Source organism: Epinephelus fuscoguttatus, linkage group LG15 (genome assembly GCF_011397635.1).
Source record: "Epinephelus fuscoguttatus linkage group LG15, E.fuscoguttatus.final_Chr_v1".
Taxonomy (NCBI): Eukaryota; Metazoa; Chordata; class Actinopteri; order Perciformes; family Serranidae; genus Epinephelus; species Epinephelus fuscoguttatus.
In genome coordinates this window covers 38,544,952-38,563,605 of record NC_064766.1, presented here as the reverse complement: position 1 = coordinate 38,563,605, position 18,654 = coordinate 38,544,952, and the positions used below count along the sequence as shown (strand labels likewise).

At 43.6% G+C, this 18,654-nt stretch overlaps 1 protein-coding gene across 4 annotated transcripts in view; it reads right to left on the bottom strand.

Moving 5' to 3' along the window:
• Window positions 1-607: 607 nt before the first annotated feature.
• mib1 (MIB E3 ubiquitin protein ligase 1) overlaps window positions 608-18,654 on the bottom strand; it is a 62,049-nt gene continuing 44,002 nt past the window's right edge. Inside the window, exons 13-22 of one of the 4 annotated variants that reach the window (XM_049598477.1) lie at window positions 15,546-15,678; window positions 14,394-14,480; window positions 13,739-13,897; window positions 10,801-10,982; window positions 8,682-8,871; window positions 8,502-8,580; window positions 8,243-8,389; window positions 5,052-5,123; window positions 4,200-4,300; window positions 608-2,912 (exon numbers count right to left, since the gene is read on the bottom strand). In XM_049598477.1, coding sequence (XP_049454434.1) covers window positions 2,772-2,912; window positions 4,200-4,300; window positions 5,052-5,123; window positions 8,243-8,389; window positions 8,502-8,580; window positions 8,682-8,871; window positions 10,801-10,982; window positions 13,739-13,897; window positions 14,394-14,480; window positions 15,546-15,678 — 1,291 coding nt within the window. In that variant the 3' untranslated portion in view covers window positions 608-2,771. The remainder of the gene's footprint in view (window positions 2,913-4,199; window positions 4,301-5,051; window positions 5,124-8,242; window positions 8,390-8,501; window positions 8,581-8,681; window positions 8,872-10,800; window positions 10,983-13,738; window positions 13,898-14,393; window positions 14,481-15,545; window positions 15,679-18,654) is intronic. The other 3 variants (XM_049598478.1, XM_049598479.1, XM_049598480.1) reach the window with 3 other exon arrangements.

Below are 18,654 nucleotides of genomic sequence, written 5' to 3'. Positions count from 1 at the left end.
CGTGCCAAGTCCCAGAGATCTGAGAGGGTATAAAAAGGTGTCAGAGTCTCCCCTACAGCCAGCGTGCGTTGACGGAGTGAGAGGGTGACAGCATGATGAATGTCTTGTTATGAGCGGCTGCATACTGCTGCTGCATGTGAGCCGAGCCCAAAGATGTCCAGGTTATGAATGGACTAGTCAATGAGCTAGAACATAAATGGCCTCTGGTCATAATTTCTTAGTGCTAGGGAGACGCCTTGTGAGATGTCCCGCTGTCACAGCACTCACCCGAGAAGATGCATCACTCTATTTGGGGCTCTCTCATCTCCCCTGAGTGGTTTTCTTTACTTTTTTCTCCTCTCCATCTCTGATTAGCATAGCTGACCTATCACACGCTGGTGCTGAGTCATTATTAGGTGTTAGCATTTTCAATTACCTCACACCTCCCATCTCTGCCACCCTGTCTCCTCTGTGTGGCAGACGCTGCACAGCAGGAGAAAAGCAACAAAATGCTAATTCTCCACTTATAAGGATCTAACTACATCTGAGCTCAACTTGAGAAAACAAAACAAAAACAAGCTAATGAACAATGCAGGAGAAGTTAGAACAACAAGCAGCACTCCTGGTGTCCCGTGGTTCATGTCGAACTTTATTTCAGCTATATGGTTGTTTTAAAAGCACTTATTAGCAATACAGACTGAACGGTTTCAATGATACATGTCGTACTGCATATGTCAAACATTCATGCCAAAGAAAATACTACTGATACATTTCCAACAGGACAGGTACAGGTATTGAAAATAAAGTACAAAATAGGCTTTTTCAGAACAACCATAACAAGACAACACTACCATAAAGCGTATTAGTGCTTCTAGCTTCAAGTGTTATCATGAACAATGAAAAGAATCAAAACTGTACTCAAAAAAAGTTGCTTTCAGTCGTAAAAGGAAAGAGGAAAATGCTTGTTTGCGGCTGCGAATTCCCACATAGCGGAGCGAGCTCGCCACCGTGCCGAGTCTCCACATGGGCAACTGCCTTTTAAAAGAGGTAAGGCAAGTTCTGTCTTTAAAAAAAACCATTAGCTTTCCTCCCAAATAAAACACTGGTGAAAAGATACTCGACACTTTTGCCAACAAAATGTCTTCTTTTTTTTGTTTCACAAATGAAGTTAGGCTTACAGAGACCTACTGAAGAGAGAAATGCTTCTACTGATGATCGCTAGGAAGCTTTTGCCAACAAAAAGCAAAAACGGAAAAACATCACAAACGTATCTCGACATTAATATCAAAGCAGAATGTTTGAGAGATTTTTGAGGCTACATATAAGAAAGGCAGTGATACCTATAAATCCTATTTTTTGGGCAGCAATACAAAATAATTTATTCTACATTTCCATCTTAGTGTTCTAATAGATTGTACTCTCTAGCTCAATAAATGTCGATTTTCGAGAAAAGGAAATACATTTAAATTAAAAAAAAAAAAAAGTAATACAAGATAAAGAGCACCTTATCCCCATACAAGTTATTTAACAAGTAGATTTTTGGAAGCAAATGGCACAGAGTCATCAATGGTAAATTAGCAATGCTCATTGAATTGTACATTTTTTTTGTCAGACAATACCACCAAGTCTCCACAGTTTCACATCAAATTGTGACAAGATACTCTTGTTACGGAAACGTTTGCATCGTGTGGGTTTGTGTGTACAACAGACAGGTACAACAGAGGCTGAGCACTGGACAGAAGCTGAATGTGTCTTGAATTCTTGAATCGCTACACGGCGGCTCTGGAACTCGCAGCCAAAAGGGTGTTGCGCCACCGCCACCGCCGCTGTCGTTCTTGGTGCAGCTTGGTAAACAAAGTTTGGGTGTGGTGCACTACCTGGCAGTTACTACAACTTTATCTGTGTTTTATCACTGAGCTGAAGTGGAAAGTCAGTGCAGGAGAGAGAGATTTTTACCCTGACTCGGCTTTTCTAGTGCAAAACTGCAAACATCTGGTCTTCAACTGCGAGGACAGTCGGCATACAGTGTGTCACAACGGCCAAACTGAACACAGACATGAAGCTAAAACACTCTGCAAAAAGTAATGTGTCACAAACTTGCCATACTGTCGTGAAAAATTAAGTACTTAAAATCCACATCTGGAGCTTCCGATACCAATACACGTGCATAAAGATTTACAAATACAATAAAACTCGACTGCAGCTGGCACTGACTGCAACAGATGCATGAGAACTTTACATCAAAAGGTAACAGGCCGACCTCTAAATCACCTCCTCTACACTTGTGAATCTGCTCAGAGCTGTGCTGGGATGAAATCCAGAAGTGGGCCCTTAAAGACCACGAGGCGAAAGAGGCTGCTGTGGACTTGATGAGAAAAAATAACCTTTACATGTCAAGTAAAAACTGAGAAAATGACACAGGAAGGAGACTGGGAAGAGGATACTGGGTAAAGAAAGGCAGAGAGAGAAAAATGAGACGCCTGTGATGCAAGCATCTTTCTGGCTGCAGTTAGAACATGACAGAACAGCAAAACTGATGAAAGTCAATTCAGATTTCTTTCTTCCTTGTTTTGTAACGGAAAATCCATCTGAACACGATCAAGCCATTAAGAGAGCATTGGTCGTGTCCAATAAGACATTTGAGAACGCCCTTGGCTGGCTGACTCGGGTGCTGTGTGGATGGTCGAGCAGCGGCAGCAGCTGGTGTGATTGTGGCTTTGCGGGCATGGTCGGTGTGGGCTTTAAGAGAAGAGAAAGAGTCTGTGGGGGGGGGTGGGGTGAGCTGGGGGGGTCTAGTAGAGGAGGATGCGGCGCTCAATGGCCTTGCGGCAGATGGGGCATTCGCTCATTCGGTCCCCACACAGCTGGCAGGTGCCGTGGCCGCACATGAAGATCATGTTCTTCAGCCGATCCAGACACACCGGACACATCGTCTGCAATCACAGTTCAGCTTTTGTTGTGATAAAAGTCAACTCAACTTTCAGTGAACACACACAGGGAATCACTAACTAAGCCAAGTCCTATGCAATGACTTTATGACGCAGACATCCGTTTGATCACTGATTTTATTCTTCTTTGGTAGCTCATGAGCCACTCCTGCTTTGTGACTACATAAAAAACAGGGTGTGTCACGCTTATACAAATTACTGCAAAACACTGCCTGATAGAAATGGCGGTGCCCTGAATGTCCTGCAAAACCTTGGTGCTAGTTAAGTGGGATTAATACGTCTGTGTTGAATCAAGGCCATAGCTATGTCGTATAATGTTTGCTAATTATACAGAGTTTTGATACTGTACATCATCGACAAGTGACAAGACAAGTAGCCTATGCTGTAGCCTGATGTGCAACTCCCCAAAAATGTAACCACAGACACAGACCTCTTTATTTTTGTCAGCTAAAAACTATTTCCCTCGGTGGAAACAAAGCTTTTACTTTATTTCATTCCATTTATTTTATTTTAATTTATTTTACAGATAAGCAACAATAAATTGTGAAGACAACAAAGCCCCCACAAAATAGCATTTTAAGTCTCATGTGTCATTTATCCTGTCTTCAAACAAGGGGAGGAAACCAATGCAATATAAAATGTCATAGGCTTATGCTAATCACGTTAGCATGTTCTATTTTTGGGGAAAACATGTCTAGCAAAAGACAACTGTTCTGTGTGTGAACCTTGTGAGTTATAATGAAGCCAAATTCTGGAGTTTTGTTCAATACTGTTGGTAGTAAGTAATGTCATATGTGTTTTAGCTGCATTTTGAATCGATCAAACTTAGCAACACGTCGCAGACATTGAACACAGTGACAGAGAAACCCCACTGCCGACTAGCTTTTTGAGGGTGCAAGTGCAGAGTGACCCAGACACACCACTGCACAAGTATACATGCTCACAAAGGCATGGGCCACGTGCAAAGACTACGGTGTAGAGCCTATGCACAGCTATAAATCAGCTTCTTTAACAGCTTATTTACGTCTGTGTGTTGCCTTTAAAATAATTCTTAGTAGAGCTGAAATACTTAGCTGACAGACAAATAGGCCAATCAACCAAAACATAATCAGTTTTTACAATTTATTAACCATTTAAATTAGTTATCACGAATAAATGATGTAGATTTGATGGTTTGAGCTTCTCAAATGTGAGGACTAGCTGAATTTGAATTTGCAGACAAGAGAGTGCCACACTTGCTGGCCCCTGTTGTACAGCACAGTTTGGACGTACCTGTTCTTTGATGTCCTGGAGCTGTTGCTGTAGCTTCTGTACATCAGCGTTGACGTTAGTGTTGTCTTTGTCTCTCTGCAGGGCCGGGATGTTTCCGCTGGCTGTTTGTTTGCAACAGCACATACACATGTCAAGGGAAAAAAGAGAATTCAGTCACCAGCCGGGAGACTAAACAAATTAAGAGGCTGCGTCATCGGCCACATGAAATTTCACCTCCTCATAATGATAAACTATATTGCCAATAAAACTGAAATGCAGCCACACCGGCGGTGCAGTTCTGAAACAAGCTGGGAGCTAGATTCCCTTTAAAACATGTGTTTTGTAAACAAGCATGGATCGTAAACACATGCACTCTGAATTTTAATATGTTTGGCAGATCAAACTTGGGCTCTCGCAGTCTGTGTTGGCACTGCTGCCACTTTTAAATGACTTGAATTCAGAAATGCACACTTTGTAATCATCTGAAATATAAACTGGCACAGGACGAAACATCATACAGCGCTACTGGCATTGTAAAAGCCACAGGATGCATGATGGGTATAATGACACCAGTGTGAAACTGCCTGGATATATTATCTGAGCACTCAACAAGAATTAGCTGGGCTGAGGCCCTGTTGTGGACTTCATTCCAGACTGGCAAACATCTGCCACAAATAGTGAGCACCTATGTGATTCTTGGCCATCACATATACACTGTATCGGCATACACTGCTTAGAGTGTGTGTGTATCACTGAAAGAGAAAGGGAAGGGGATTAAGGGGAAGGGGGGGGGGACAGGGGCCAGGGCAGCACTTGGGGAGCTCTTATTATAAAAGGATCTGATAAGGGAGGGGATCATAGAGGTATACTTACACCAACTTAGTGCCAGATTGTTGGGCTGGAGAAGATCCTGCGATCCCCCTGCCATAGTGTTAGAGCTCCCTGCTGGGAATAACCAGTCACATTGTTATAGCGGGAGCCGTCCTCACCAGCTCAACAGCTGGCCTGGGGACCAAAACTACTAACTACAGCCTCTAAGGGAGGTTCAGAGAAAGAATCTGAAGAGAAAGCTAGCAAGTTGGAAACAGTGATCAGGGAAAGAAAGGGAAGTAGAGCCTCTGCTATATAGAATTAATAGTTAAAATGCATAGCGGCAAGATTCTTTCTCTTTTTGCCATCAGCCAATGCTAAAGCATGAGTCTAATGCCTGCGTATACTCAGTTAGAAGTACATTATGTCAGAGAAGTAGGGAGTCAAAGTAACCAAAGTGACAGATGAATTTCGTGCACTGGATTTGCTTTTGTAACGGACATCGACAGTCAGTGTTACTGGGATGAAGGGAAAGGAGATAAACAATCGATGCTGCCCCTTGCATGAGTGTATGTGTGTCTGGGTCTGCATTCACTTTCTGCACGTCTGGTAACGACTGCAAGTGAGCTTTGCATGCCGACAAGCTGACACGTGGAGAGATGTAAAATAATCGAGACAGGAGGGGTAAACATGAAGTTAGTGAACTTACAACAGTTTCCCTTTTAACTCAACAGAAAACATGACGGTAGGAAGAACCACTGGTGAGATGCACCATTAAAAGAAGGATGTGGGATATAAAACGCTGTGTTCAACTTGGAGACAAGAGGATGGATTGTGAATGCAACCAAAAATAAATATAATTACACACTACATTACATCACTATTCACTGGACAGTTAATGGTAAGACTGATAACTGAAAACAACATGCTCGTTAAGACATTCCCAAAGTAAAAATCTCCACGAGGAAGGTATTATAATTCAGCTGTTCTTCACATTCATGTGGGTATTAATATGCATATACATCACTATGACTACAGGGCATTCAGCATATGCTTACAAATAAGTTCATCCATTTTATGCGACTGTGATTAGTCAAACTTTTAGAGGCCACAGAACCATGAATAAGATAATCAAGTTGTCTGTATATTATGACGTTATTCTATTATTCAGTGCGGGGCGGCATTAATTTAGAGATGGCTTCTGAGATCCTACTTTTAAAAGATTATGATCTAATACCAAAATCCTCTCTCTGTGGAGGGTCTTTCAGACGAGGCAGCCAAGCATTTGTGAAGCCACTGTCCAATTTCCGCCAGTATCCAAATTAAACCCATTTTACACTTCCTGTTAAAGGCGGGAACGTCATGCTAAGTTAAATTACAGTGTTCTGCTGAGTTAAATTACTGTTATTGTCAAGGGAGTTTGGTGGCTTTGATACAATGGCTTTAATTCCCCGCCTGAAAAGGATGTCAGACAGCAATGTAAGACAGTGACAATATTCTAAATATAGAATGTACTCTAAATATAGCGTACACCTGATCTTGATTTTTTTTCTGGTGGGCCTTTTTTAGGTAGCTAAAAACTGAGGCAGCATTTTGGTCAGCACGTTTTGATTTTAAGTATGTGATGCAAGAATTTTCTACCCAGAAGTTAAATAAACAGTGTGATTTGGTCTATAAAAGTGCGATCGTTGAATGGACGGACAGAGCTGTTTCGCATTCAAGTTGAAAGAGAAGAGTGTCAAATTGATGTCTGCGTAGAAGCTACAAGTAGGAGGACGTGACTATGGATGGGACGAGTGTGATGTTTTGACAACGTGTCGTGTGCAGCCGACTGCCAGCAGATTTAAATAGGAGCTAGCAGCAGTTAGCAGCTAACTCAAAGATGAAGAACAGCAACTGAAAATATCCGCAAATTAGAGCTCTTTACCCTCCGAGCAGAGGATGAGATCAACCACCATCTAACAGGGATGGTGAATTGTTGTTACTGCCATGTTGTGACATTAGCCCTTTTTAAACAGGAATTGTGCAAATTTGCAGGAAAGCCCAATCAGTCTTTTTTTCAGCATTGGCAGTATAAAAACAAAATCGGGGAGTGCAGCAAAATGCCGCCTGCCTACTTTTGTTTATACAGAATGCGTCTTTTTCGGGGCAATGGGGGGCGTGAGCAAGTAACAAAACGTGTAGCTCAGCGTGTGACGTAAACAGTGACGTGGGAGGGAAGCCGCGGCTGGTCAGTCCTTCGGCGATTCTCTCGTAAGTCAGCCCGTTCTTCACCGTCCCCGTCATCTGACGGTTAATGGCCTCTTCGTTTGCGAGGACAAGGAGGGCGCGCAATTCCTTGTCTCCCCAGTTGCTCATCTTTACAGTGTCTGTCAGGTTTGTGTTTCCCTCTTGCTACTAGCTGCTCGCTAATTCCTGCTATCAGCTGTTTCCTGTTTATCCACCGCCAGTGGGTCCTACATGCGGCGTCATCAACAGCTCCTCCCACAAGTCATCAACAGCCCCTCCCGTTGCAGAAGGCCGCCTCGGTCTGTTTAAACTAAAAGGATTCCGCCAATATGTCTACCCTACCTCGGATCAACTCGCCAATCTGGCGCAGTGTGTATAAACGTTCGCAGCTTGCCGGCAAAACGGCCCAACATTCGCGGAAAATCTGGCAGTGTAAGGGACTATTGTTACTGTTAAGAAAGCTCTGCTGACGCATATGTTATATAGGACATTAGATGCCATCACTGTCGTGTTACATATCACACCCGTTAACTCCTCTTTTGTTTCCGGGACGCCAGCATGCTATCTAAAGTCACACACTGGGGTGCATGATGTCGCCATTGTTTGATTCTGTGTAAAAAAGCAAAAGATGTGGATTGAAGGGACTTTGTAGCGGCCTTTCGCGCCATCTCTGCGTAAAAAGGGCTTTAATAGAAGCTAGAAGACATGACAGGATCAACATAGAGAAATGGTTAAAACATGCCAGAACTTGTCATGGAAAAGAGTTTGGAAAGTTGGATTAATTGATTCAAAAGTCTAAAATGACTAAATCTGTATATTTCTAATGTGTCTACTAGGATGGAAAAAGCAAAACAATGTATCAGTGATGCAAACAAAGGAGTAAAATGCATAAGCAAGGCAGCGACAAAGCAAAAGATAAAAGAGCTAAAGCAGGAATTTAGAAAAAAAGTGGAAACTAGAAAAGAAAGAAGGGCAAAAGGAAAATAAAGGGGAATTAAAAGGGAACGTGTGGAAGATTCACTCACTAAGGTCATCATCATCATCATCATCATCATCATCATCATCAGCGGCATCATCCTCCATACCTTTCCCTCCACAGCAAAGAACGAAGGGGGTGCGGCGTTCCACCACAGCCCGGCACTGTACGCACTTCTTCATGAGGCTGGCACAGTCTGGTGAGAACAAAACACAAACTGGTCAGACCTGAATTTTAAGTCAATTTTATATACAGTGTTTTTGGTTTTAATCAGCAGCTGGTGAAAAAGAGGCCAAGGTGTAACTTACTCTCACAAGCGCACATGTGACCACAGGGCTGGAACAACACGGCTGCCTTTTTGTCAGAGCAGACTACACACTCCTCAATCTGTGGAGGGACAAATGACACAACAAAAGCAAATAAAAGTGTCCACTCCAAGTCATGTACCTGTTCCTGGGTAGGACAGATGGTAGTGGCACTTCTGATACCTTAGTTCTTGACTGGACCTGATCCTTGCAGATGAGACACTTCTTGACACGAGGCGAGCAGAGGGAGCAGGTGGCAATGTGTCCGCAGGGCCCGAACAGAGTGTCTCTCTTCATGTCTGAACACACCATACACTCCTCCAGTGACTCGATGTTGCTGTTCAGGGAGGGGCTGCGGGTGCCGACCTGGCCGCTGGAACATTGAGAATAAAACCACAGTGTGTGAGAGTGGAAAAATTACAAGCAAGAGAGGCTGACAGAGAACAAAGAAAATAGGGGGAGACAGATGGAGACTAAAAAAGGAACAGAAGCAGGAAAGGGCAAGAAAAGGCAACTACGTCCTACATGAAACATTCTTAGCAAAGAAAGGAAATCAATGAGGTCGTCTGATCATTCTTCTGAGATGGTGCTTCTTCCTTTTTTCTCTGTCAGGTGTTACAGTCGCTGTGGGTGCATGAATACACTTTAACCACCAAACACTTGCCTGTAAATTTATCCTTTTCATCCCATCGCGCAACAGAGTTTTTGTGAGGGTTTCAAGACTTTTCAGATGCATCGTAATGTCAGTTTGATGAACACTTAAGTGCTACTTGGCCACATAAATGTCAAAAGCGGACTAAATACTTAAAACAGATCTAAAGATACTAAATCTAGGTCGGCATTAAGCGGGATTTATACTTCTGCGTCGAATCAACGCTGTTCCTACGGCACAGGCTCTGCTCTCTTGACAAAGAGCCTACACTGTGCCCTACCCCGCAGCCTGACGTGCACCTCCCCAGAAATCTAACTACGCGTCGGTGTGACGCAGACCTCCTGTCTGTTTCTGTAAGTTGAAACCATTTCCCTCAGTGGAAACAAAGCTTTGATTTACTTTTTTCCACTTTTCGTTAAGCTAATTTATACAATGTAAAATACCATAGGCTTGTGCTAATAATGTTAGCATGTTATATTTGATTGGAAAATGTGTTTAGTAGAAGACAGTTGTTTTGTCAGTGAACCTTGTGAGTTGTAATGGAGCCGAATTCTGAAACGTTACCTTTGTTAAATGTTGCTGATGTCCCTGGCTTCATCTGAGCAGGGGAAATCTCCGCTTTTTGCTAGGCTAATTTATACAATGTAAAATGCCATAGACTTGTGCTAATAAAATTAGCATGTTGTATTTGTGGGGAAAATGTGTCCAGATGAAGACAAGTGTTTGTCTGTGAATGCTGCAAGTTATAGTGAAGCTGATTTGTGTACTTGTGTTTGAAACTGTCTCTATTAAGCCATGTTTACTGTGTGTTTAATGTGTGTTTTGAATCAACTAAACTTTACAGCACTTCACGGAAACACAGACGGCAACTAGTGTTTTGGAGGTGTAACTGCAGAGTGACACAGACACACCAGTATAAATGCTCCCAACGTGCGTAGGCTCTGCATAGAGCTGACACACAAGTATAAATCCTGCTTTAGTGTTTTCACAATACTAGAATTTCTAACTTCAACATAATACCTTGAAAAATATCAATAATCAATACCATTTTAGCACCATGGGGAAAAACTGACACTGTGGGCCTTAAAATTCAAAATGTTTTCTTTACGATAAATATAACAAGACTATAACATGACAAGAACGACTACTCTTTGATTTTGGTTAGCAGCAGAGGACGGCAGAATGACTGTAGGAAACATTAATAAGAAGAGAGAGTGAGAAACTGCAGCTGGTACCAGTGAATTGATACTGCGGAAAATGGGCACTGAAACTGTTTTAAAATTTTTCAGGATCGATATGTAAGGAAAAATTGATATTTCATTATTTTCACCTGTTGTTGTATAAAAAAGAGATATTATGTCTTAACTTCTGAGCTTTAGACACCCTAAAATGTGGCTTCATTTTTTACCGACAGTACAGGCATTACATTACATTCATACAGTTTTGTCCAAAACATCTTACAACAGGAGACTGCACAAGCTGTTTCCACTCTTTACACTGAGCTAAGCCGAGCCAACTGTCTCCTGGCTCCAGCTTCATATTTAACAGACAGACATGAGAGTGGTATTGATCTTCCCATCTAACTCCTGGCGAGAAAGCAAATAGGTATATTTCCTAAAATGTCAAACTATTTCTTTAAGGGATGTTTACCTGCTCTTCTCTTTGTGGCATTTGGCCAGAGCCTTGCAGAGGCTGGGGTCTGGACACAGGTCTAGAGGGGACTGGCCCTTCTTGTTACGAATGGTCAAGTCCGCTCCGTTAGCTGCCAGGAAGCAGGCGATGGATGCTGCACTCTTCTTTTCTGCCCCTTGGGTGCCCAAGCCCATGATTAACTGCAGGGAGGCAGACAGACACACAAAAACAGATAAATCAGAGGCACATCAGGCACTTTTCACTTTTGACACAAAAGATTGTTTGCAAGTTGAATCTGGTGGGACCGGTGTTGTGTTTCTACCTTACACACCGGCCCTCAAACCATTAATGCACAGAGTAAAGAGCATGTAGAGTATGGAGTCCTGATTTTAATATTATTCAGATGGCTTCAGAGGTAAATTCAGATGGACCAGATCAGATCACCACTAATTAGCCAATCAAAGACATGCCTTAAGATGGCTGTCAGGCAGCGTAACCCCCTCACTCCCACCCAAAATCCCATTAACTGTCCCATCTCTCTCTCCCTCCTCCAGCTCATCGCCTCTCTCAGTCTACCCCAACTCAAAGCATCTCTCTCTCTCTCTCTCTCTAGCAATTTGGGCCTTCCATGTCTGATTGTCTTCAACCAGTAGCTTTTACATCTCTGCTGATGGAGCCATCGGGCCGGCTAATTCAATTCTCATCTTGAAGAGGGGGAGGGGGGGAGAGCTATGGGAGAGTGACCCAACTGCACATATCTCAATTAGGCCCGCTGTCTGTCTGTTCCGCTCCTCCGCGGGGAACCAGTGAGGGCAGGAAGGGGGATAGAAGAGAGGAGGCAGAGGAGGAGGAGAAGAGAAAGAAGTGGGAAGGAGACAGGAGGTGACAGGTAAGGTAAGTCTGTAGCTGCAGCTCGGTGCTGTAGCCTTAAACTCATCCCTGTAGGGATTAGTGATGTGGTGTTAACATGAAGAGGGTTCAGGTCTGACATGCCCCTGTTGGCCTCTACAGAGGGACAACTCGTTCAGGCTGGTCAAGAGGCTGCAGCGAGCTGGTTGGCTGCTCTGTGCTGGTGTGGGGCTGCTGTCTGAATGATGGGCCAGCGCAGACTGGGCTGTCCAGTGATGCAGATGACAGCAGGGTCTAAGGAGCACTGAGTTTCCTGTCTAATTGCGATCTGTCATATTTTCTTCACAAGTTGGGCTCACTTGCTGATCTTCATACAGGTGTGTGTGTACAGGTCTTGCTGCCAAGACAACTCTAAATACAGTAACCAAAGATGCTAAACACTATGACATGATTATTCTCTCGTATCGCTGGTGGTGTTGTCACAAATATTGAATCCTTGAAAGAGCAAACGTGCCACAAATTTATCAAGGTGAATGCTCAGTCTGCTTGATGCTTCATTTAAAAAAAGTGTGGTTTGTGTGTCTTTAAACAGGTTTCCCCTGCAGTCTTTGGTATCTTTTTACAGCCCAAAGACATATAGCACATATGAATTGTATGCCTTGCACGTCTAATAAGTTAAATTAGTCACATCAAGTGATGTTCAATGTTTGCTGTTAATCAGAACGGGTTCATGTGAGTTAGTCGACCAGAATTAAAACTTTGCTCTCAACTAAAGTGACATCAAAGAACTAGTGGAGACAAAGGCCGATTGTTGCGTCAGCTCACTTCTCCTGTGTCCCAGCAAAAAAGTTGCACATGAAGACGCTGCAAAAACTACAGCCAACAAGCAACTAGCATGCACGTTCTGCCCCTGCATAAAAGAAGGGACACCAGGAGACCGACAGGACAGCTTCAAGAGGCTTGTTAGCCAGTTACCACATTAACAACTAACCTAGTGTTGACAGAACAAGGGATATTTACCATGTGAAAGCGAAATATGACAAAAACATTTCAAACTGTTTCTGTTACAGAGCTTAATGGCTTAAAACAATATAATAATAAAACAAGTTTGTTACGATCTAACCTCCTCTGAACTTCAGTCATTTCTTTGCTCTCTTTACTTCCGTTTCTTTTCTTGTAAACTGAGTTGAACTGCCAGTCAGAGTGATTCAGCCGCCTTTGAAGCTGATTCAATATACTGAATCAGCTGACAAACAGCTGAAAAGGGCTGACAACCGCCAATGGTGTGGGACTTACTGCAAAAACTAGCGCAACAGACGGCCCATCGTTGACCGACGGCTGACAATCAGCTTGGTGAGTCAGGGGCCTGAAGCTGTGGTATCAAAAGACACCCATGGGTTTCTATTAGTATGTGTTTACTATAGAGTTATCATAGGATAACTAGAACCACAGTAGCTACAGTAGCTACTGGTAGTTACTTGTTGCCCTCTCAACCCTGAATACCGCTCTTCCATTTCAGATACCTCTCCAGCACGCTGCAGAAGGTGCTTCATTCTGTCTCACACACAGGGCTGGTGTGGAAAGAGATATAAAGTCTCCCAAGGTGTGAATACGTGGCTCAGCCCTACAGTATACTGGTGACTTGTCCAGGGTCTTTCCCAGTATTCTGCCCAAATTTATACGGGGTAACACCCTCAATAGGGAAAAGCTGATATAAAATATAAATGGAATGGGTTTTTATAACTTTAAACTGAGCCATATGTGGAAGTAGAGCAATGGCAGGTGCTATTAAGTTCTTAGTACTTGCTACATTAGTGTGTGTGTGTGCCTTTTGTAGGCAAATTCATTTGAGAATATTTAACTGAATAACATCAGCCGATTGGATAACTAAGTGCCACATTTTCCTGATTTCTACAACCGTCCTCCAGTGTTTTCAGTTTGACGTTTTCTTGTTGATAACTTCATCTCTTGGCTGTTAAACTACACACACGGCTGTTTCGTTTCACCTAAATTGCGTGATGCCTTATGATATCTTAAGGAACCTTGACCCAAGTAATTTACTGTGATCTAGGAGGAACACTGAGGTTAATAATAGATGTGTACGCACTGTGTTCTTGGAGGGTTCCCAGGGCTCCACTTTGCTGACGTCCTGCATATCTTGGAGTTGTCGCAGTTGGGACAGTGTGTGGTGACGCAGTGCCTCGTGAAGTGGTGTGTCCCCGTCCTTGTCCTGCACGTCAAGCTTGGCCTCTGCCCGCACCAGCAGCTGCGAAGAAAAACACATAAATAGTCGCACAAACAAGCAGTCAAAAAGAAACTCCGGCAATAACCGTAAAACAACTTTAATTTTATGCTACAATGCAAATGCCAGAGAGCTGATTTATAAGGTAGCTGCTTACAATGGACTGCTTCAGTGGTGTACTCCCCAATTATGGACTGCATTTTTTCTTGAGTCCACAAGATGGCAACGTGGCAATCTCAATTCAATACTACACCAAATGACTGTAACCAAGACACTGCCTCAGAGAGCTTTTTTCCCTACACAACATCAATCTGAAGCAGGACCTCATTCAGCTGCAGGACATCCACCAGTGTAAATTAAATGTGGGGCTGCACTGACATTGTTCTACTCCCTTTTGTGTATAGTCAAGAATGAGGGACTGATAAAGAGATAACTAGAGACAGGATCTTCACTTTGTGGTGGTGAAAGGAGGATAAAGAAAATGATAGAGGGATAAAAAAAAAAAAGAGGGCTCACTAACCCGGACTATCTGGGTGTGTTGACGCTCCACTGCCAGGTGTAATGCCGTCTGCTGGTTGACGTTCTGGATGTCTAAGCTGGCATTGCCCTTGGAGGTGGGAACAGGAGAGGAGGAAACACACAGAATAAACATATGGGCATTTATGCATACATTAACAGCCGACCATAATGAGTCACATATACATATGTGCACATAAATATGACAGAAAAGTGATAAATGTAGAGAAACAGAAAAAAAAATTGCTTAAAATGTGAAATAATTGTTCAGCTGATGAAAGATTGTAAAAACCATTCTGGCTTTATGTGCCATGACAGAAACCTCCCTTCCTTCAACCCCGCCGACCAACAAAGTGTCACCTAGGGGGTTGGAAAAAAAACGCATCCTGCAATAACGCTGCATGTGATTGTCATTTCCAATTGCGAACACCTCAGCTGAGGAGATGTGGAGGGAAGATAAGCATTGTGATCAGGCAGTGTGTGAAATCCCCAAGTAATAAGACTGACTGACTGGCTGGTTGGCAGGGAATCTGCAGTGCACCTTGTAGTGTGGTGCAATTTCTGAATAGAAAGCTGAGCCATCACTGCGAACCAGCCCATTGCAGGGACTTGGGAAAAAAGGCCGTCCCTGCTGAAAGGTAACTTGCACAGCGAGCGTTCATGCGTTGGAATGTTGCAGCAACATTGCTGCCTTGCACCATATCCTAATTAACCCAGTTCCCGCTTGGTCAGGTGACTTTTGCTGTAAACTCCTGTATGTGTTAGTCTTCAGAGAGTTTAAACCTGCAATCTCTGAAGGGAAAAGAGCACGAACCTATGATTGCAGGAGAAGGAGGATGTGATGGCCCAACAGCACTAAAGAATACCCCTGGAGGCCCTGTGAACCGTATGGATTCAATAAAAAAAAAAATAGCACTTATAGCAGCTTCAACTGGTCTACAGCTTGCTGGCTGCAGGGAGTGCAGTAGAAGCTGCTCTTAATGGTCTGCAGTCAGGGAAAGCCAGGAGTGCAGGCTGAGCTGCTACAGCTATGCCTTGGGCTAATAACTGTAAACGAAAAGGGCCTCTTATAGAGTCTAAACTGCATTTGTTGTCAGTGTTAAGCATGCATTAAAATCAGCTATTTATATTTCTGGGAGTGCACGCGTGTTGTTACCTGGTGCACCAACAGCTCAGCCACCTCCACATGGTTGTTGAGGGCAGCCAGGTGCAGTGCGGTGTAACCGTCGTCCTTCTTCTCGTCCACGATCCAAGGCCGCGGCAGTTTGGATAGCAGCACACGCATGGCACTGCATAGACATGGAGAAAAGCGAGTGTGTGAATGGGCTGAGCTGGGAAGCATGACGGGGGAAAAAAATCCATGAAGGCACAGAAAGTACAGTCATTTTGATAGTTTAGGGTGTAAACTGCCAAAATGAATCTATCTGTGACTGAATGTCTCATGCGCTGTATGATAGCTGGGGGGGCAGACACAAGCTGCTGTAAGCAAACACATCACAGTGTCTGTACTGCTGATACACAGCATATTCCAACACATTTTTTTTTTTTTTTTTTTACAGCAGAGCATATCCCATTTTCACACATGGGGACAAGAATACTAAATCAACTTAGGGAGGAGTTGCTTTCCCAAGCAGAGTGTTATTTACATCAAGCTTTGAGCGGTACAAGAGCTGTGTGTTATTTTAGAGTACCCGGCCCCCTACCATCTCTTCAGTTAAAAAGGGAAGCCACTTTTCCCTTGATGATGCGCAAAAGCGCCTATCATTGGGAGGCAAAATGGTAATTACACAAGATTTAGCTGCATTCACTCAGGTCTCCTCCTGGGGAAGAAACAGACAGGGTGGGAAGGGAAAAAAATCTATTGTTTAAACAGTGCTGTTAAACAGAAGTAGCCTGGTGTGGTGAAAAGAGCCAGTCAGTTTTATGCCATTGAAGGTCATTTAAAGGATATGGGCCACAGGGAGAAGTGGCTGCAAAGACAACTGTACAAGAGGAAGGCTGAAAAGGAGTCACAGTGTCACAGTGGGGATAAAGAGGGAGGCTGACTGTAACTCCCAACAGTGCCATTGGAAAAAAAGACTTGTCTGTTTTACTGCTCAAAGAAAGCCACACATGTTTCCATTCCTTATTAAAACAAAAGATCACAAAAAAGACAGCAGGGAAAGAAACTCCATGTGATTCCACTTAAGCTCTAATACTGATGTAATGAAAAATAAATAGATGTGAGTTAACACCCGTCTTCCTACTAGCTTTGTTTTACCGATTGAAGTAAACCATTATCTATTTGCCCCCAACCCCTACCTCTCTTCCTGCTCTTCTTGCTTTAGCCCCTGGGCACACGTCCAGGCATACGGTACATGAGAAAACTAAAATGAGACGCACCCGTAATTTAGTGTATGGCCAGCACATCAGTCGAAGATGAGAAACAAAGGCTGCAAACACAACCCTTAAATTTGTGCAAAGGCTATGGAATATAAAACAAGACACTTTAAAGCCATATCCCTGAACGGTTCTTGCATCTTGTCTGTAGTTAGGTACACAATGTACCTTCAATAAGCATTAATGCAGCAATGCTGGAGGGAACACTTGTGACCTTGATTAACCCTGAATAATCATGCAGGGCATATCTTTGAACTGCGACAAAGGAGGCAGCCGATTTTACTCTGACTTTGATATGGCTGAACAGCCCCCATGCGAGCGCTGGAGTGTTTACATACACAACAGTAAGGTAAATAGGGTCTGAAACAGTGCAGGGAGGAAATGGGCTCCAGCACAGAGCAAGAAGGCCACAGCCTGCACAATCAATGAAAACTGTTAACTATTAAGACAGAGAAAAGAATGAAATGCAAACCAACATGCTGGCAGGCTTTCAGACTGAAGGTAATCAGGATGGCTGGTTCCCTGCGGGTTTTTGCTAAACCTACAGCTTGTCTCCCTCCTTCTGGAGTAATGAAAGAGAGCATCATCAGCACACCCTCTTGAGGAAAGCAGAGAAAGAGGGGCAGAGAGGCAGGGGGGCAGGCAGTCAGCACCTCTGTATGGACAGAGATCCAGGGCTGGTGTACTGCTGCAGTGATGAACAGTGCAGCACACTGATCCCAGGCTCCCTCGCTCGCTCTCTCTCTACCTCTCATTGCACAGAGGCTTACGCACACACACACACCTGCATTGCTTGCAGCCATCTTCAACCACTTAATGCAGAGGAGCACTGCTTAAATGTGATAGCAACCGCACCCATTCTGCCTAATCTCACATTCATAATGTGTTGCCTTTGTTACAAAGAATTATTTGCTTGCGTACTGTAGATTTACCATCTCAGGGGGGACTTTTGAGTAATTTCATCCGTGGCGCTCCCACTGGGTAGGAGTTGAGACTTAAACAAGCAAATTATTCAAGAAAAGACCTTGCCACATCAGATTCTTGCCTGAAGCTATAACATAAAACTTATTCCCAGTGGTTAAACACAGCACCCTTTTAGCTTTCTTTCAAGTAAGACTGATAGACAACACAGGAATGCAGTTTTTTTTTTTTTTTTTACTACAACACTTTCCATCAGAATCAAGGGCAATTGTCCCACAAAAAGCCTTTGTTCTTTTTGTGCCCATTTTCCTCCTCCTATTGGTGCAATGTATAACATTTGTGTGATCTGGATTGGCTGGAAATACCTCCTATATGTAGAACAACTGGCCAATAAATGCATGCCTGCAACACTATAGGGGCAGACTGGCGCCTTCTAGTGTTAGAAGCAGGCACTTGAGTGCTGGGCAGGTGTAGGGAGCCCCTCCAATAGAAGTCTAGATTGACAGGCTCCCTGCCACGCTGGGCGAAATGGGCGGACATTAATATTAATGCCCCATACTGGCACTGCTGCATTGCAGTTAAGGTATTTGCTGTAAAGGCAGAAAAAAGAGAGTGAATTAAGAACCAAGAAATAAATCCCGGTTGTTTTTTTTATCTCTTGGGTAAGTGATGTTAGCAGTGACCGAGGGGAGTATGCGAGAAACTGCGTGTTGGCCCTTAAGGGTAGGTTGCAGAGTGGGAGACAGAAAAAGAGAGTGAGTCTAGCCAGCTCAGGCTACAGACCGTTTACTGAGCAGAAGACACTGACTTGACCTGGGAGTTAACATTTAGACAACTCAGGTTATCTGCTACGAGGAACCGATACTCAGAGTGAAGCGAGGATCCGCTTATTACAACTGAACTTTAAAACCAATGCTATGCTCTGCATGAATGCGGGAGGATGTGCAGCTGAGGAAAGGGAATGG